The 21393-nt window shown below is 42.6% G+C and overlaps 1 protein-coding gene across 16 annotated transcripts in view; it reads left to right on the top strand.

Annotated features, from left to right (window-relative positions):
- The window catches only part of TCF4 (transcription factor 4), a 329034-nt gene that overhangs the window by 158299 nt on the left and 149342 nt on the right, over positions 1-21393 (top strand). For all 16 annotated transcript variants that reach the window (XM_083155221.1, XM_083155222.1, XM_083155213.1 and 13 more), the window contains one exon: positions 16982-17046. In XM_083155221.1, coding sequence (XP_083011347.1) covers positions 16982-17046 — 65 coding nt within the window. The remainder of the gene's footprint in view (positions 1-16981; positions 17047-21393) is intronic.

The following is a 21393-nucleotide window of genomic DNA, read 5'->3' as shown; positions in this document are numbered from 1 at the left end:
AACTATTTATAAAAAGGTTAAAAAGCCACCGATGCTACGGCCTTCTGTCTCACCACCGCTGGTGAACCATTGTATGGAGACTCTATGAAACTAGTGTTGCGCCACAATAGCTTTTGTGCATTTTCGGTGATGCAAACAGAACAAAAGCAATAAAGATTAACTACTTTTAGAATGTCGGGAAATATCCCTTTTACATAACAATGCTGGGTCAGACCCAGGATCTCGACACGATCATTCCAGCACCAACCTAGGTCTGGCGCTTTTACATTTAACCCGGGTCGCCATTTATGCAGAGGGTGACCCGGGTTTAACCCTTCTTATAATCCGGGTCAAATTGCTGGGTTGGTCAACCTGGTTATAAGTTTTGGTGCTTTGACACCGGTAGGGTTTGAGGTACAGGATGTATAGAATAAGACCTTAGCTCAGATCTGGTGCAAGTATCAAGAGTGAGGTGGAAGCAGAAGACCCATGCACCCCTTAAATGGCATCCTCTCCACCCTATTTAATTTTAGTTATCTCGGTTGAGAATTATACACTTCTCCACAAAATTAGGTGCACCTTTTCTGTAATGTACACTGGATGCCCTGGATTGACAGCGGATAAGAACCACTTGGCCCATCAACTCTGCCACTTTTTTTTACCTATTGGTAACGTCAACCCCATTTAATCCTTGGTTCTTTGACACCATATCTGAATGCCAATCCCAAGCATGTTTAAATTGCTCTTCTGTCTTCTGCTACCTCTGACTGGAGGCTATTCCACCTACCCACAACGCTTCTGTAATTTTTTCCTTTGACCCTCCCTCCTTCCAGTTTTAGCATGTGTCCTCATATTCTAATACTTATTTTCCTTGAAAGAATGTTTTCCTTATGGACCTTGTTTCCCTTGATATGTTTAGAAGTCTCTAGCATGTCCCCCATTTCTCTCTTCTACTCAAAACTATACATATTAAGATATTTTAGTCTTTCCTGGTAAGTTTTGTGATGTAGGCCATGCACCATTTTTGTTGCCCTTCTTCGCGCTGTCTCTAATGTATTTATATTCTCCTGGAGATATGGCCTCCAGAACTGGACACAGTATTCCAGATGAAGCCGTGCCAATGACCTATACAGAACTGGACACAGTATTGTAGATGAGGCAGTACCAATGACCTATACAGAACTGGACACAGTACCTAGATGTGGCAGTAGCAATGACCTATACGGAATTGGACACAGTATTCTAGATGAGGCCATACCAATGACCTATACAGAACTGGACACAGTATTCTAGGTGAGGTCATACCAATGACCTTTACAGAGCTGTCATAGTATTCTAGATGAGGTCGTACCAATGACCTACAGTATACAGTGGCATTATTACTTCTTTCTTTTTGCTGCTGATTCCTCTCCCTATACACCAAGCATCTGACTTGCCTTCATCATTGCTTTGTTACATTGCCTACCTGCCTTTAAGTCAACTGAAATGGTGACTCCTTTGTAGTTTCTATCATAGTGCTGTTGATACTATATTTATCCATTGGGTTTTTGAGCATGACTTTCTATTTATAGCATTAAACTGTAGCTGCCCCGTTCTTGACCATTCCTTAAGTCTACCTAGATCCTAAATCATTTGCTTCACCCCTCCTGATTATGTCTACATTATTGCATACTTTTGTGTCATTTGCAACAAGGCATGTGTCCTCTGAGAACATTGGCATCTTGCTCTAGAAGTCTAGAAGCTTTGTCTGGTTGCACCAGTTGCAAAATAGATATTTCTCTGCACCTTGTACTTCATTCAATTAGTTTAGTTTTTTAGATAGAAAAAAACAAACAAAACAGAAGTATATCGATCCCGACTATTCAACTGCAGCTGTTTTTGCTTCTATTTAAGACATTTTTTGCCAATGATTTTTTACTGTTTTTCCAGCAAATAGGTATTGGCAAGAAATGCCTCAAAAAGTGTCAAATCCGGTCCTAATTTCAACCGGAAAAGTGATGAAAATAAGTGGATCTGTGGCTAATTTGAAGATCCAGGTTTTTTTTGTCACTTCAGAATTTTCTGCCAGGGCGAAAAATCAACACTCAGTTGAATAGGGTTCCACAAACTTTTGTCATTGGCCTCTGATTACACTTAGTGGTTACTTTTCTTCCACCAGGATTTGGGTGCAGCTGTTTTGGACATTCACTAGTTGTAAAAAAAAAAAAAAATATAGCAAACTTATTTATTTTTTATTGTTACCCGCACCCCCATGGTTAAGAACCCCTGATCTGAGGTGTACTGGAGCACATTGAAGTTGCCTGTTGCTTACTAGGATACTATTACCTGCTTTATAAACTCTCTTGCGCAAGGCGTGTGGCTTGTTCCATAGAAGTATGTTTATTTAACAGCACTCCATTAATCTCAACAGGAAGAGTCATTCCATTTTTAATGTTTACGCAAATGGTCTTTTTATTTAGTTGATGTTTATTTGCGGAAATGTTCTACTTCCTTTCCTCTACCAGGAGAGTGTATTGGGACATGGGGATTACAGGAAGATTTGCTGATAGGAAATCACTGTGTCATTTGCGGTCGCCTTCAGTCTAAACAGCAAATATTATAATCTAGTTTTTTTTTTTATTCAGAATGTTAGTTTAAATGCCTATATTTATTCATGTTAACATTATTTTATCTTAGACGGATTACAAAATACTCCCTAATAGTTCCTGAGTATCCTGTTGTATCCAGTAAATGTGTCTTGTCCCTCAATATTTTCCATAGCAGGTTGAATCGAAATAACAAGATTTCCACGATCATTGATCCCAGATCAAGGAAACCATAAAACATATTTTACTTTGCTACAATTTTACACTTTCATTTTTTTGTTGTTGTGTTTGCTGTTCGGTTTGTTTATACGCCTTTGTTTATACTCTGTGCGTATTGTCCATTGTTCTCTATTCCAGCTGGTTTTATTCCCCTGATTGTTTTAAGAAAGGACAATAATAAGTGTGAAGGGGCAGAAGTGATGTATAATACACTGCGCTGAATTCTAACTGTTTATCATCATACAGTACATTAGGTTTGGGCAACTTTTGCCCCCAAAGCATCATAGGAGGTGCCCAAAATTGTCTCTGGTTCAAGCAGGTTCTTTTTTACATAATAATATTGTAACTGGTTCCCCATTCAGATAGAGGACACTGCAGGCAGTTTTCAGTGTCTGTGCATGTATTTCATTACATACAAGCCACAAATCCACTTTACAGAAAACAAGGCTTTATATAAACAATCAGTTCAAAGATATTTGTCCATGCACACTGGCAGTCCAAGCCCCTGGCACTACAATACTTAGGCCTACTAACTGGCACCTACTAGGCATGAGCAGTAAACTTAGGAAAGCTTAAATATCTACTTCATTTAGCGCTGTTCCCACCTGTGGCTGTGCAGGTCTGAAAACCTGGACCGGGGCCATGCATTTGGGAGCTCACCCGTCTCTCCCCCCAAACACATCTCAGAGATCCATTCCTGGCTGTGCAGTGAACCAGGGTCTGTTACCTGGCTGCAGAGCACTCTCTCTGAGGCTGGACAGCTCCTTCACCCTTTACAGGGCAGTTGTGACCAGAGAAATATAGCGCTCTCTGGTGGAACTAACCCTGTTTCTCCACATTGTGTTGTAGTATTAGGTGTATGTGTGATCTTCCCTTTACCTTTTTGGGTAGTAATCCAATGATTTATTATGGCGAGGATATTAAGTGAGTGGGTGCAGAGTCAACCATAGGATTTCATGGGAACTACCCTTGGTTTTATCGAGAACTCACCTTTATGTTTGTTTTCGGTATATAAATACTGTGCATATAATATAATATACACAACATAAAACTGTCAAAGTGCACATAACAAATGTGTGTTTGAAATCAACTCTAAATATAATCAGCATGCAAATAAATATAAGGTGGTTGGCCTGAAAAGTTTTACCCAGAAAATCATATATTCGATCTTTTCTTAGATCTAATATATGAAAAAGTGTCGACACTGAAAAGGTTGACGCAAGTTTTTCATGTGTGGGGTTTTTTTTTTTTAGACCAACTTGGTTCATACTTTACTATCCAAAGTGGGCATAGACTGAGACTATAATAGTGTGCCGAGTGCAGCAAGCCATGTGAGGGTCGCGGTACACCTATGCTGTCCATGTTGACATAGAAAACGGAAAACTGTGTGTTGACCTTTAGATTGTGTCGGCCTAGAGTATGTTGACCATTTATAGGTGTGGCCTAGTCACTATTGACCATTAGCGACTGTGGACCTAGGCATTGTCTACCCACTATATCATAACCCTGCAGGACATTAGCGCTGATATGTTACAGAATTGATGGTCAGTGAATGCGTGTAGATGTCGCGGCAGACGAACAGCTGCGTTACGCAGATGTTACTATGTGTTAGTGGACAAGCAACAAAAAGATCACGTGTTCATTTCTTAGTTATTGTCCGTAATGCCAGAAGAAAAAGGTGTTTCGGGGTTTTTTTGCCTTTCGTTCACGGAGGAGCGGGAATAACCGCTTCTTCAGACAAAAATGGGCGATCAACAGTTTATAGGCTTACACGAAACTCTGTAATAACCGTGCTTTTCAACACTTCCTCATGGAAACCCGTTTACCAAAAGTCCCAACCTGATCACCAAAAACAATTACCTGATCAATGAAAGAGAGAAGAGGTACTCAGGAAATATATGTATATTTTCTAGCGTACGGTATTAACTTACCAACAGTCATGGTTCAAACGGTCGTTTCTCCGACATCTTAATCCTCACTGTCAGGAGCCAGACAGGGGGTGTCGAGCGTATGGAAGCCCCTTACGGGGTCGGTGTCGAGCTATAGTCACCACCTCTTCTATTATCCCTCTATGGGGAGTAGGGAAGATAGCTTGTGTAAATCAGGATTCTGAATGACTGGCTCCTGACCGTTGGGATTCCTATGTTGGAGAAATGACTGTCAGAATCCCGACTGTCGGTGAGTCATCCGGCACCCATTTTCAGATAACTATTTTCTGTGTTCGACATCTGTGCAACTATTGGAGAAGCTTATTTCAGGGGTCGTCATTGGCCTGTGGTGGTCGGCAGTATACTCAGGCCTTTCCCCTGATTACACGATCAGTTATACAAATAATCTCAAATGTATTACTTAACATTCACTCCATCTACAAGCCAAGCTATTGTATTGTGAGCGGATTAATACAATTCCTTAAGATGATCCAAAGAGTTCCAAGGGGAGCTAAAGGAATTATGGGAAAGAGAAGACAATCCATGGCAGTTCTACTGAATGTTGAATTAGCGGAATAGAAAAAAAACAAAAACAGAGTTGTAGAAAGTGATCGCCAACAGATTTGTCCCTAATTGCATTAATATCTTGCACGTTGGTAAATTACTAATATCCCAAGAGATCTGCAGGACATTGTTCTGTCCCATCAACCCTGCACCAGGCACACATTAATATAATTTGAAGAAAATATATATTTCCTAGAAAGCTCCAAAACTGGATTTATAAACCCCCTCCCCCCTTTATTTCCTGAACATCTGCTGTTCCCGCAAATAATCTTAGTAGGGTTCTGTTCCTGCGTGTTACCACTTGATGTGAACGGTAGACTTCCATAGCCGATCAATAGGCTGTAAATGTTATTTATTAAACATTAAGTTCTATTTTACTTCCTATGTGTGTATGTATGTATATATATATATATATATATATATATATATGTGTGTGTGTGTGTGTGTATATATATATATATATATATATATATATATATATATATAGGTACACACACAAGTATAATAATCTAGAAATATCAAGGTTTTTTCCTAACAAAACAAAGTATTATTTTCTAATAACTTTTTTTTTCCAAAACCGCTTTCCAGCACCCAAGGGGTTAAAGGATAGAGGACCCTACACATTTACTGTGCATTCCTAAACAGCACGGATAGGCAGATGTATGCGCGTTTGACACCAAGATCCTAGTTAAAAGGAGTAGCGCCATAAATACGGTGTCACCGCGGCAGGAATTATCGCACCCGCTTTATTGGGTTATTGATCTAAAAACGTTCAGCAATGATAAAATCTGCTCGCCTTGTATGTCATTATGAAGGTTCACTATATAGACAGGTATAAAATAAATCAGGTCACCCATGACCCTATAATCCTTATTCTAACGTGTTCCCTGTTGAAGCAGAGTCCGGAAATCAATCCGCTGAAGTCGGATCACATTTTGCACCTGATCAAAGAATCATCTGTTTATTTCAGAACCTGTAATAAACCTCCATTAGGTCAGAGGGAAGGAACAGCAGGCAGTCTTCCCGAGAAATATTCTGCATAAGACCAGCATTTATTTATTTTTTTCTAGTCCGGTTTGTGCTGCTTGTGGTCACCGTCGACAAAAAAGTCTTTGTGGTTACGTTACCTCTTTTTTTTTTTTTCTTTTTTTTTTTCAAGATGAGCTGAGTAGTGCTGTGTGCTGTATACTTATTGAGCAATTAATGCCAGTCGCTCGCCTTATTTAAGTAGCTTTAGCCATGGGGCTTGGCACTGCCACCATAGTCTCTGTGCCAAAAAATATCCGCAGCGACTGCCGCATACTAGTACTAGAGGTTTGTCTAGAAAAATCCGCAGTGATTACGTCTGGGATATATATCACTCCGGTCGCCTTTCTGTTAATAAATATGTCCTGTTTTGATGTTGTGTTGTTGTGATTTTTTTTTTTTTTACTCGCTTTGTTAAAGAATTAGCATCCAAAAAAAAAAAACCTCACCTCCTCCTCCATTCGCCTCACTACAGATTTGTGCTTTCTGGGAACAATGAGGATTGCCAGACAATGCAGATTTTAGAAAATTACAGAATGTAATTCTCATCTTCCCGATGTGCCATAGTTATTTATTTTTGTAGGGGGACCCTCTATGTAGTGCCAAGAGACTTATGATCGCCCTGAAGAGTTAAAAAGCAAACCCCCAACTTATAACACACAAAAAAAAAAAAGCCGTAGTTGGCACCGAACGCCACATTTTACAAATACACGCTACCAGCCAAACTGTGACGCTCAAAAGGACTGGGGGGAATCATTTGCTTTCATTTTTTCTCTGATACAAATTGCTGTTTTTGTTTTTTTTTCTTGAATTTGATTTTGTATGTAAGAAATATTATGGACAGATACTGTAATATTCATCTTAATATACAACAAAAAAAAGGATAATTTTCTACTTCTTGTTCATGCTTTAGTCTTAAATACATGTTTTACACAACACCACCGCAGAAGTGTGAGAAGATGACTGTGTCCGGTGCAAGGTTCCGGTCATGGTGGTTTGGCTTCAGAATTCAGTTGGCAATTCATATGGCGTTTTTTTGTTTGTTTGTTTTTTGTATTCATTTTATTTTATTTGAATTTATTTTTTTATATTTTATTAATTAATTTTATTATTTATTTATTTGTTATTTTTTTATTTATTTTTATTTATGAATATATATATTTATTTAATATAATTTTTTTTTTTTTTTGGTGATTTTAATTCATAGTCAAATGAATGAATTCCAGTAGACAGGAAAGGGGGTGAAGGTGTCATGATAAAGGAAAAAGTTTATCTCCGCATTAGTCCTCTGTGCCTTTTGATTCGTTAAGCTGTGTTTTTGATGGTAATAGAGGAAACTATAGATGAGATCTGTACAAAGAGCAATAATCCTTTAGAGAAAAAAAAAAATAGCGAGAAGAAAGTCAGACTGTGGCTGGCTTCTGTGCCTCTTTGGTACCTTCCAGACTTCTACGGAGTGTTGGACCAGTGCCCATTGATGTCATGGAAACACTGAAATTACTGAGAATGATTCATGTCTGTGCAGTTCGCTCTTCCTCCCCCACACAAACAGGAGTTGATTTAACCCCCCAAAATATATACATTTGTATACATATAGGATACATTTACAACGAGTATAGATTTTCCTTTTTTTTGGTGCAGATCCGGTATATACTGTAAATAGGGGATTACAAAACGGAGGCGGCCTTATTTTAAGCTCTCTATAAATAGCAAATCCTTACTTATAGCTATTTGCTCAGTGGGAGGGCAAAACCTACAGTATATAGATTATATATGAATAAACTTTCTGTCGCTTGTAAAAGGGTTGTGTGTTGTATGTATGTATGTATACGTATGTGTGTACAGATCCTGATGAAAATGCGATAAAGCAATGAAACGTTGAAACTTGGATGTTTTCAAGTGTAATTTATAATCCCTTTTGAGTGATGCTGAATGGTGTGTGTGTATATATTGTATGTATGTATGTGTGTATGTATATATATATATATATATATATATATATATATATATATATATATAAAATCTCCCAACGTGACCCTCTCCAGGAGGGTCACGATGCTCTGTTCCTAGATTACCATCACCTGTATTGAACAGGTTAAGAGATAAGAACAGGTGCTGGTAATCATAAATTAAGAGGAAAGTCTAGGAACAGAGCATTGTGTCCTTCCTGGAGAGGGTCATGTTGGGAGGTATGTATACAGTATATGTGTGTGTGTGTGTGTGTATATCCCCATCTATATGTGTGTGTATGTAAAAATATAATCCCATCTATATAGTGTGTGTGTATGTATGTATGTATATATATATATATATATATATATATATATATAAATATAATCCCATCTATATAGTGTGTGTGTATGTATATATATATATATATATATATATATATATATATATATATATTACAATCTATTTATCTATCATTTATATATATATATATACACAGTATATTGTGTATACCCAACTATATATTGTGTGTGTATACAGTATGTATGTATATATATAAAATGTTGTAAATATTGTTTTTCTTTACAAAACTTGTACATATTTGTTTGAGTGGTATTGTACTTTTTTTATTGTATATTTTATTTGTGTCATTTTCTGATTGGAGACTTTGATGTTGCTCAATGTGCCTCGTACGAGGTATGTTTTATTATCACTTAAGTCTTTTTGTGGTATTTATTTATTATTTTCTCTATTTCCGCACACATTGCTATTAGTGCAGGGACATTAAATTGTAATCCTCTTTTTACCATCAGATAATTCACAGATACAGAATTGGTCACAATCCAGCCCGTGACACCCAGGAACCATTAGCCACTGTGCTTCTGTACAGATCCAGTTTTATTCTTGCTAAATATTTGTTTGAAAAGAAAAGAGATTTTAAAACCTGTTATAATGGGTGACAGTTGGTAATATGAAGCTGAGTACATATTAAATATATATTTATTTACTGGCTATTTTGACAGCATTCTCTATAGCCTAGAAGTGCAATTGTATAACTCCAGCCCTGATGTAAAGCCTATGAATTTCTCTGCCGTTGTTGTGTAGATTTGAAGACCTTTTGCTTGTAATTGTGAGACTAATGAATATGTACAAGAACTCTGAGGTGACCAAGAACTTGTGTATATTTATCATACTTCATCAATACTGGTTATATATGGTTTTATCTGTGTTATTAATTCCCAGTTCATTGATGATATTGGTAAATTTGCTGCCTAATGTTTGTGAGCAACAGTCAATTTATTGTCAGGTCATCCCAGATGTGTCCTTATACATGCAGCATCAATACTCCATGCACTGTGAGATGCCTGGCGTTATTAAGATGGCTGTTATAGTGCAGCTCTGCCAACATTGGGCATCTTTTTTTTCTTTTTACTAAGATGCACTGCAAATAGGATGCACAAGCAGCTTTTGCTGGTTAAATGATATGCAGCATGCCTATATTCTGCCTGCGCTCATGCCTGCATCTGTATACAAAATGCTACGTTAAAGCCTTTTTAGGTATAACACTGTAACATAGCATATCTTATACAGATATAGGCATGGGCACACACAGAATATAGGCACAGAAATATAGGCATGCCTCATATCATTGCAGTCATCTGAAGCTGCTTGTGCATCCTATTTGTATCACTTTGTGAATGTATTTTAAAGGAAAACATTGCACGAAAAAAAATGCACAAGGATGCTAGATCATACTTGCCTACTTTTGAAAACTAGTTTCTGGGAAATTACAGTTGGTAGTATAATTTTGGACAGTGCCCCATTGAGGGGGCATGTCATGCTCCACCCAAAGGGTGTGTTTAGTTCCATATATGGAGAGATTGTGAAAAGATATTGTGAACGTGGCACCTAGAAGCGTGGGTGTGTACTGCTACAGCTGAGAGGAATCTTGTAAAATGACTTGTATCCAAATGTAGATGAGCCCTAAAGCAGTTAGTAAGAGCTACTATACTTGGTAATGGTGCTGGGAAAATGGCGCTGATGATTTAATGTAAATGTATCCATCTCTCATTCCTTTTTTCCCCAAAAATGTAACAATGTAATGTAGGCTAGGTGACATGAGGGAGATTGCTAGACTAATAAGGGAGAGAGGGAGATTGCTGCTATTTCAGGGAGTCTCCTGCAGAATGCAGGAGGGGAGGTAACTATGATGTAATAGTGTAATGTGGGCTAGGTGACATGAGGGAGATTGCTAGACTAATGAGGGAGAGAGGGAGATTGCTGCTATGTGGGTCAAATGGGTCAAATATCTTTATTTTTCCGGTGTAAGAACATAGCTTTTAAATTTGGCATTAAAACACCTTAGTAGCTTCTGAAAACTTTTTAAAATTTCACTTAAGTTTTTTTTTTTTACTTTTTTCAATTGAATAGTATGTGTTTCACTGTGAAATGAATGAGCTGTTTATATTTTACGGCCTCCTTATATATCCTGATGTGTTTTACCTGCGCTGTGTGGTCTATGTGATATTGTGTCGTGGAATGCAACGAGTCATGTGACACAAATGACATCACTGCTTGCTAAATGTATTCTAATATATTCAAATTCTATATTTCTATGTTGTATAGGTGTGACGTCATTTCACTCGAGATATATAGAACGGATGCGATGGCTATTCACCAAATATTTGGAGATTATTTTACATGATATACGCACAAGCTTGTCTCTGTTCTATATGTATAATAGGAGGATTCAGTATGATTTCCCGACGGTCATAATACTGACACCCCATTGACCGACAGTCAAACAACCGACACGGACAAAATACGGATATTCATTATGCTGACATGTTCAAAATCCTGACATGGTCCAAATGCAGATATTTCAAATGTGACATGTCAACATAGGTCGACATGGACACCGTATTAATGTGCCATGTCCCATCCCATGGCGCACTGCATTCGCTCGGACCACTGGGATGGTAAATTATGAACAAGTCGGATTATAAAAAAACCCTGAAAATCCCATGTCGACCTTTTTCCATGTCGACCTTTTTCCATGTCGACCTTTTTCCAGTCGACCTTTTCCCATGTCGACCTTTTTCCATGTTGACCTTTTGCTTGTTTCCACCTTTTGACCATTTTGACCCAATGCATGTCAACATTTATCACACGTCGACCTTTTGACTGTCTACCTAGACACTGTCAACCTAATGACCACTTCCCAAGGGTACATCTAGGCTTACCCCTGGCACGTCTGCATCACTGATCAGAAGGAGGCATGGTTAAAGTACCCCAATAGCAATTTAGGGGCCTAATTCAGACTAATTCGCTAGGCTCCGTATATGTTCACAGCCTAGTAAACAGGCAAACGCAATGTAATGATAGAAAATCTTTATTTTGCTATCTCTGTGTGTGATTTTAATATTATACCTTCCTTGTTTTCTAAATTAATAGAAACTTGTTTAGTAATATACAAACTCCGCTCTCACTGTGCAGAGTTTGTATATTCTCTCCGTGCTTGAGATGGGTTTCCCCCCGGGTACTCCGGTTTTCTCCCACAATCCAAAAATATACTGGTAGGTTAATTGGCTCCCAACAAAAATTAACCCTAGAATGACTGTGTGTGCGTGTACATGTGGTAGGGAATATAGATTGTAAGCTCCACTGGGGCAGGGACTGATGTGACTGTTCAACTATTCTCTGTACAGCGCTGCGGAATATGTGTGCGCTATATAAGAAACTGATAATAAATAAATAAAATAAATAGATAGAAGGTCAGTGCACTCCGGTTTTCATCGCCCGTTAGGCCCTAGGCAGGAGCCTTTGCTGCCTGGTGCAATTCCCAGTCTTTGTAACGTAGACGCCTCCGTACCTGGGGTCATTTGTTTGCATCCAAGGCCAATAGGTGCCAGCCCATTCCTGCCAGCTCGCTGAAACAAACCGCGTTCCATGATAGCATGTTTCCCAAATATATTTCCAGAATCAGAATAAACATGTACTTTTCTACTTTCCCATTATGTGGTCTCTTAGGAACAGAAACTAAGTACCAGAAATTATCACATTAGCCTGCCGGAATACACGGGGGCTTTGCATTAAGCATGCATTTTATACTTACTTCCAGTTACATTATGCTGTAGGGCAGGGTAACCGCACAGCGCTACAGGGAACGGTATGGAAACATTTGTAGTGAAATGATCAATGGCAGATTATGTATACCGCCGAATATCTGCAAATCCAGGCAGATTTAATACACGTCCTCTGCATAACTAGCACGCCTTGTCAGTAAGATTACCGACTCTACCTACCAGGGAAAGGCTGTATTTTCTGTACGCCGATGATCCTAGGTGTATACGGATGCTCAGACAACTGCTTTCGTCTTATAACTTATAATGTTACCCGCCGGCGGTGTTTTATACTGCCAAATTCGTGATATGACTTTATTAGAGACTCTGATAGTAGAGGGGGGTGTGGTATGAACGTTCGGGATTTTGATGACAAATTGTCGACATGTTTTAAATGTCACAGTCAGTACAGTATGTCGACATGTTTGTTGCTCATCTTAATAACAACACACCATGTCATATCAACGCAAGTAAAGGTTGACATTTTGACTAGATCGGCATTTGGGTGTTGACAGTTGATATGTTGAGTGTTGAACCGTTGTCTAGGTCAACATTATGAATGTCGAGTATTAGTGGCTGAACCAGGCAACCTGTGGATCTGTAGAATATGTCAGTTAGAAATGAATGAAGAACATGGTTTAAAACAGGCTTGTCCAACCTGCGGCCCTCCAGATGTGCTAAAACTAAACATCCCAGCTTGCCTTGCCACAATTTGGCTATTAGGGAATGCTAGAATGATGGCAATGCATGCTGGGATGTGTAGTTTTAGCACATCTTGTGGGCCGCAGGTTGGACAAGCCTGGTTTAAAATGTGACAGTAATGACTGCACCTGCGAACCAGCTAGGTGGTCTGGAACAGTACTATTTTTCTAGAGAAATAGGGGTACTTATGTAGTATCTGGGCTGCCGATTTTTTGATTGTATGCCTTAAGTTAAGGCATACAATCAGATGCGATGCGATATCGCATCGCATCGCATCCGATATCGGATGCGATATCGGATGCGATGACCCGATTTTTCCATAGGAATCAATGTTAAAATGATTCCTATGGAAAAATGGGTCCTTTTCATACCCCTACTATCCAAGTGGGCATGGAGTTGGATATAAACCTGTGGCGAGCGTAGCGAGCCACCGAGCCCGAAGCGTGGCGAGCGAAGCGAGCCCCGCGAGGGGACGGTATTCGTCCCCTCGCGGGGCTCGCTTCGCTCGCCACGCTTCGGGCTCGGTGGCTCGCTACGCTCGCCACAGGTTTATATCCAACTCCATGCCCACTTGGATAGTAGGGGTATGAAAAGGACCCATTTTTCCCATTGAATTCCATGTTAAAATGGACTCAGTCCATTTTAACATTGATTCCTATGGAAAAATCGGGTCATCGCATCGCATCGCATCGCATCGAATCGCATGGTCGCATGCGATGCGATGCGATCTCCCGATCCGACCCGATTTAGAAATCGGCAGCCCAGTTACTACATAAGTACCGAAATAGGTCCAGGAACTCCAGGTGTGGATCGATTTAAATAAAAAATGAGAGAAAGAGAGATGTTTATATTGTATTTAGAAACCACGCCACTCACAGGTGACTTTAAAATAAAACTTATCTTATGGAAAGTACATTTTGGTCCAGAACAGGTTCAGGAACCAAATGGCACTGGTCTGGAAAATGTGAACTGTTGGTAGATCTCGAGGACTGATTTGGCCACCCCTGCTGTAGAGGGATGACTCTATTAAAGAGGTCCAAGGGTTTGGGAGCTGAGGCTACTAACCAGGGCCAGATTAAAGGTTCAAGGTGCCCTAGGCTAATACACATGTAGCTCCTCTTCTAATGCTGTTAAACACATGTGTAAGCACAATGTACAAAAAATAATCGTTCCATCACTAAGTTACATTGGCACAGCCATCTAGCAGTCACATTAATAACTTTACCCCCCACAATACATCGGGACAGGTGATAGCTAACAGGCATGGAATAAATTAGGCCTTCATTTTATTCCTTGGTTGTTACCTCCCCCCCCCCCCCACCAGTCTTGGCACCCTAATCACCAACTGGTTAATCAGGCCTTGCAAGTTAAGGTGGGAGAGAATCTGAATGAAAGTGGGCGGGATCATAGCACGTTTCGTGCTGAATCACATTTTCATAGGAGGGAGCGGATTAGAGTCGGCAAGTATTAAAAGTGTCCAACTGCCGGCTTCACAGCTACAGATCTGAGTGCTGCATCTAGAAATACAGCATCGGATTACCATCGCGACCATCGGTCGCAGCATCCGAGTGAGTCTAAGCGCACTGTAAGCCTTTTTTTGCTTTGTTCTCAGTGCTCTACATTGTAAATATTGCTTTACGACACTTGGTCGACACTATAAACGTCGACAGACAATAGGTCGACGGGGCTTACGTCAACAATTGAAATGTCGACATGGTCGCAAGGTCGACACAAGTATTAAGACAACAGTCAAAAGGGCAACATGATTTTTTTCACCGTTTATTTTTTTAGCCAACTTGTACCGACAGTCAGTATTTCACTTATGTCGAAATTCTGGACAAATATACCATTAAAAACTAATGTTGACCTTTTCATTGTCGACCTTCCCATCGTCGACCTAAGGCTTGTGTCGATCCTTCTGACCCTGTTGACCTATTTCACAGTCGACCCATTGACCTTACCCGTAAATATCAATATGTTCTCTACTCAGTGATGCTGGAATCCCTACTTGAATTCCCTTACATTATAATGGATCTGACGGTGTTAATCTAGAACACGTTACTGCAAAGCGCATGTGATCCCTGCTAGAACACCAGACTCAATTGAGCTTTCTTTTTACGTAGAGAAATAAAAAAAAGAAGAGGTAAAGATCAGACTAATTAATTACACGGTTTTGGCGCTTTGAAGTGTCTCCCCGCACCCCCTCCCCAATTTAGGAATGCGAAGGGGGGCTCGTGTTTTTTTTTTTCTCCAGACCTCTCTATTTAATAATTATGATTCGGGTATAAAGTGTGACCTTTTATGTTATAGTCTGGAGAACCAGACAGCAGCCTTCAGAAGACATCAGATCATTAAGGCTGGCACGGATCCTCCGCAGGATTTGGGCCTAGTTCAAATCCTCGCTCCACTGGTGTAAAAACTTAGTAACGGGTGGCAAAAGTCCAACCCAATTTCTCTTTCCCAGGTGTCTGTTCCATCATGATGCTGATCATGAAGGGAGTTTACTCCGGGGGAAGTGAGAACAGGAGAAAGCCTGATATTCCTGCAGCTTGCTACCCAGAACGCTACCAGGAGAATCCGTGATTGATTACGCTCCGTTCTCACCAATAAGTGTCACTGTGACACGGGCGGCTTGCAGCTGCTGTCGCACAAACAGGCAGCACTTTTTAATGAACAGCTTTGTTTTCCTAGAAAATAAGTCATATTTACAGAAGTACAACGCGGCCTGTAGCGCGCGAGCACAGAAGGAACTGTGACCGGACAGACGGCCTGATTCGTTGCACTTTTTGTTAACTGAGCCATTCTTCTTGCCCGCTCTGTCCCTGCTGCGGAAACTGGCATTTCTGTATAGGAGAGGAGGAATTCTGTTTGCGCTCCTGGAATGACAATATGCCAGTGGCATTAGGCATTGTAACCTCCTATACTTAAAACATAATCCCGACCTCATGCAATATACCCATCGCCTTTATTCATATAACCCTTACACTGAATAAATAGATGAGAAATGATTTAAAGCCCATTAATCATTGAACAAGCTCTGCAGCACCTAGTGGCGACAAGTGGTACTACAGTACATTGAGTGAAGCATGCTTTCATTCTTCAGTAATTAGGCTTAGGATCTACAGTACTTGCTACAACTGCTATCACCGGATGGCTACCGTAGCGGTTATGTGGAAATCATTTTAAAGCGGCTTTAATCCAATACTGTAAAATTTATCTAGAATATGTGTTTAGGGATAAACCAGATTTATATCTCAGTACCTGGTGTAATCATTTAATACCGGTCCTCTGGGCCCAACAGGAAGCCCTGATTCTGTACATTATTATTATTATTATTATTTTTTTTTTTTTGGGGGGGGGGATTTTGTGAAGGTTATAGACCAACCAATGTGAGTAGTCAATGATGTGCAATTTACAGAGTGTATACATTACATTTGTTATATATATAGGGGATTCTTCCTCTGTATTGTGTGGGTGCGATTTTTGGTGCTACCTGTGTTGTCAATTGGTGCCGGGCATTCGGCAGGTCGACAGGCGGAGCTTACCTGTTCCCATAGTGCCCACATATTAAAAACACTGCTTATATAGTAATGGTAAAAGTGGAACCTGGCAGTGAGAGTCCCAAATATTTAATGATTTAAAGAGAACTTTCTATGGAGGAATTCCAGAGTGACATGTACACGCAGGGGAGTGATTTTTTATGCGCACATACAGCTGCGTCCCGTTCACACCTAGCAGGGCGGGCATGGGGCAACGACGGGAGGCTGTGCCCACGGGAATTCCCAGCATTTCATGGGCGTTGTATTAGACATAATTATATTGCATATACCGGGAAGAGGCACATGTATATACATTACTGTACGTTACTGCGTGTTGACTGACATTCGCTTTCCATTCTTGTTCGCAGGTAAAACAGAGAGGGGCTCGTACTCCTGCTATGGGAGAGATTCGGAGATACAGGGCTGCCATCAGGTAAGACCTATACAAATCTTTGCTTATGTGTTGTACGAATGAAAGTTTGTCGTCACCCTTTGAGTGCCAACATCTATGTGAGAGACGTGCATAATGTCCGCTAAACATGGAAGCGTCGCTCACATGTGTTATATACATTCAAATAAAAAATGTTGTGTAAAAAAAGATTTCCTATATAAGGTAACATTACCGGTCATTATGATGAATAGAAATGTTTGCTCTGCAATTTTCACACCTATTTTGACAAATTCACTTGGTTAATAGACGTTTTCAGTTTTACTGTAGGTCAGGTTTGAAATGAAATCCAAACTTTTGCTTACAGTTCTACACTATGGCCCTTATTCTGGTTCAATCTAATGCTCTCTGCACATGTTACATCTGCCCCATCTGCAAAGCACATTGTTTTGTCCATTTGGGAAGGAATTTGCCTTTGCGAGTGAACCAGAATAAGGGCCTTTATTCGCTATAACCACCAGCCGGTTCTACTGGGTGTAATGGTCCCAGGCCACACTCGGCTGTGCTCTTCTACACCTGGATGCAAACTACAGCAGACAGGGGCATTGTCACCTACTTAGCTGGTTTTACCCAGGTGGAACGGGAAATGGAGCATGGCAAGGGAGCAGATGGTGGATCGAGTATGCAGTCAGATCAGCAGTTGGGTATCACTTGTCACCAATGTAACATCACTTTGCCCACAGCGGTATCCCGACACAGCTGAAAAACAACTTAGAACAGGGATGACCAAAATCTACCAACAGATCATGTGTTCCACCGGTGGATCACTAGAATGTGTCGGTTAGGAATGAATGCAGCACATGTTTAAAAATGTGGCAGTTAGTAAGGACTGCACCTGTGCACCAGCTAGTTGGTCTGGAAAACGTGGACTGTTGGTAGATCTAGAGGACGGGTTTAGCCAGCCCTGACTTGGAGCAATTTACCCCAGCAGGTTGTTATCACTTTAGACATGAAGCTTATCAGCATGTTTACAGTTGTGTAATACAACATGGATGAAATGCTCTAAGTAGCTGGGTTCCGGAACAGCGAGGTTGTCATAGTGACAGTGATATTCTAACTGTAGATCTTCCGTACCCATGCAGGAACGGCGCAAGAAGCATAGTGGGTAGGTAGAAGTGCAGATTTAATTTAACTGTATCCATTGTAACCATTGATCATGAACTAATGATGATGAGGAGACATGAAGTCCAAAATCTAACCATGGTTGGTTGATATTGGAAGCGCTTTATGACAGTCATAAGGAAACCAAAATCCTGGCATGGAAAATAGCATTTACAGGAGAATTTACTATAGCGTTGTATATAAGATAGCAATCCTCGTACTGTTTGCTGTCTATGTCTCACCTTTGTTTAAAGGGGCCCAAAGAAGTAGGAAGGGATTAATATATGAGACTCCATATAGTTTCTATGATGATATTATAATGTTGGCTCCCAGAGCCGACCATTCAGTACAGTTCCATTGTTTTGCTGCCTCTTACTTAGAATCCTTTCTTGTCCTTCCCGAATCTGTCCTGTATGGTATAATAATCCTTACACAGTACAGTATTTTGGGGGCACACAATGAATGTCCCCTACTGGCCGGGAATTAAATATTGGTCACTGCTGCTTGGAAGGCAGCGATGCTCACCACTATACAACCAACGCTGCTCCAAGGGATTGGGGGCGTGGGGTGGGGCATGTTTTCATCCCTCAGATATGTTTCAAATCTACTGTCTCCCCCTTTTCATCCTTGGATTGTTTCGGCCTTGCTCCCTCTCCTCAGCCTTGCGCCCTCTCCTCAGCCTTGCGCGGCCTCGCTCCCTCTCCTCAGCCTTGCGCGGCCTCGCTCCCTCTCCTCAGCCTTGCGCGGCCTCGCTCCCTCTCCTCAGCCTTTCACGGCCTCGCTCCCTCTCCTCGGCCTTTCGCGGCCTCGCTCCCTCTCCTCGGCCTTGGACGGCCTAGCTCCCTCTCCTCAGCCGTGGGCGGCCTCGGTCCCTCTCCTCAGCCGTGGGCGGCCTCGCTCCCTCTCCTCAGCCGTGGGAGGCCTCGCTCCCTCTACTCAGCCTTGGGCGGCCTCGCTCCCTCTACTCAGCCTTGGGCGGCCTCGCTCCCTCTCCTCAGCCGAGGGCGGCCTCGCTCCCTCTCCTCAGCCGTGGGCGGCCTCGGTCCCTCTCCTCAGCCGTGGGCGGCCTCGCTCCCTCTCCTCAGCCGTGGGCGGCCTCGCTCCCTCTCCTCAGCCGTGGGCGGCCTCGCTCCCTCTCCTCAGCCGTGGGCGGCCTCGCTCCCTCTCCTCAGCCTTGGGCGGCCTCGCTCCCTCTCCTCAGCCTTGGGCGGCCTCGCTCCCTCTCCTCAGCCTTGGGCGGCCTCGCTCCCTCTCCTCAGCCTTGGGCGGCCTCGCTCCCTCTCCTCAGCCTTGGGCGGCCTCGCTCCCTCTCCTCAGCCTTGGGCGGCCTCGCTCCCTCTCCTCAGCCTTGGGCGGCCTCGCTCCCTCTCCTCAGCCTTGGGCGGCCTCGCTCCCTCTCCTCAGCCTTGGGCGGCCTCGCTCCCTCTCCTCAGCCTTGGGCGGCCTCGCTACCTCTCCTCAGCCTTGGGCGGCCTCGCTCCCTCTCCTCAGCCTTGGGCGGCCTCGCTCCCTCTCCTCAGCCTTGGGCGGCCTCGCTCCCTCTCCTCAGCCTTGCGCGGCCTCGCTCCCTCTCCTCAGCCTTGCGCGGCCTCGCTCCCTCTCCTCAGCCTTGGGCGTCCTCGCTCCCTCTCCTCAGCCTTGGGCGGCCTCGCTCCCTCTCCTCAGCCTTGGGCGGCCTCGCTCCCTCTCCTCAGCCTTGGGCGGCCTCGCTCCCTCTCCTCAGCCTTGGGCGGCCTCGCTCCCTCTCCTCAGCCTTGGGCGGCCTCGCTCCCTCTCCTCAGCCTTGGGCGGCCTCGCTCCCTCTCCTCAGCCTTGGGCGGCCTCGCTCCCTCTCCTCAGCCTTGGGCGGCCTCGCTCCCTCTCCTCAGCCTTGGGCGGCCTCGCTCCCTCTCCTCAGCCTTGGGCGGCCTCGCTCCCTCTCCTCAGCCTTGGGCGGCCTCGCTCCCTCTCCTCAGCCTTGCGCGGCCTCGCTCCCTCTCCTCAGCCTTGCTCGGCCTCGCTCCCTCTCCTCAGCCTTGCGCGGCCAGACAAAACATTATGAGCAGCTACCATTGTTAGCTCATATTTTCTTCTCACAGAAGTTGTATGAGACGCACTTTTTTTTTTTGTATAGCCCCACCTACACACAGGAGATTGTATGGGGATCTCACTCACTTTCCAACGAAGTGGGCAGGATTGGGAGCTAATACGGTAAATCTTTGGATCGTATGGAGGGTGGTGAAGCAAAGATGACAAGAATTGCATAATTTTAGCCGTGCCAAGACCAGCCAATCGCAGCATTTTGCTTCGACAGGGGCAGGGCCTAACAATGTGACGAGCCAGCCCTGTCCTCAATTCTGTCAGCATGATCCCCTCTCTGGGCTATAAGTCATACCTCCAAACTGTCCCAATTTTTTGTGACGGTCTCACCTGCGGGCAGCAGTGTCCCCAGTGTGTTTGGGAGGAGTGAGGTAGTTGGGACTCCCCCCGTCCCTCCCTGCTCTACGGCAGAGGACCATGGAGCATGGCCAGCAGCTCACAGACCACTGGTCACGCCGCCATAATGATGACGGCAGGGGCATGGCTCACGGTAGTGTAAATCCCATGAAGCCTGTTTTGGTGAGAACCCACCCTTTTTTAGGCGGTACGGATAAGTAAAGTTTGCAACTATGTGTTAATTTGCAAAATAAATGGTTGATGGGCTCAGTTCTAGAAGAGGAATTCTTGTGTGTCAGAAAATTAAATTATCGGTTTAAATAAGTAATCCACGCCTGCTTGCTGTGCATCTCTGTATTTATCATCCTCTAAATTATTTATCATTCCAAAACATGTTTCTCCCCAGTTTAAAAGGATGGCCGCGGATTACTTATTTAAACCGATCATTTCATTTTCTGACACATAAGGATTCTTCTAGAACCGAGCCATACTCTAAATGCCGTATTGATCCCAAAATAGCAGCAGAAAGCTTTCAGTCGGTCAAACGGCAAACACTGTTCTTGTATCACAACAGACATAAATAACCTCACGGCGGCTCTGTAGTGTTCCGTGGAAACAGAACGGTGGTAGGGGGGATAAAAATGGCTGAGAAAAAAACTATTTTTTGTCTTTCAATTGTTTTTTGGCTTAATGTCAAGGCCAGCAGGCTCTGCTCACAGCCCTCTCTGGGGATTTTAACTTTTAGCCGGTAAACCTACGTGTACTAAACAGTCAGAAATCGGTGCCCCTTTCAGTCCCTGCGTCCTTTCACTCGCT

Source organism: Crinia signifera, chromosome 1 (genome assembly GCF_055691185.1).
Source record: "Crinia signifera chromosome 1, ASM5569118v1, whole genome shotgun sequence".
Classification (NCBI taxonomy): Eukaryota; Metazoa; Chordata; class Amphibia; order Anura; family Myobatrachidae; genus Crinia; species Crinia signifera.
The sequence above is the reverse complement of the archived record's forward strand: the minus strand, read 5'-3'. Positions and strand labels throughout refer to the sequence as shown.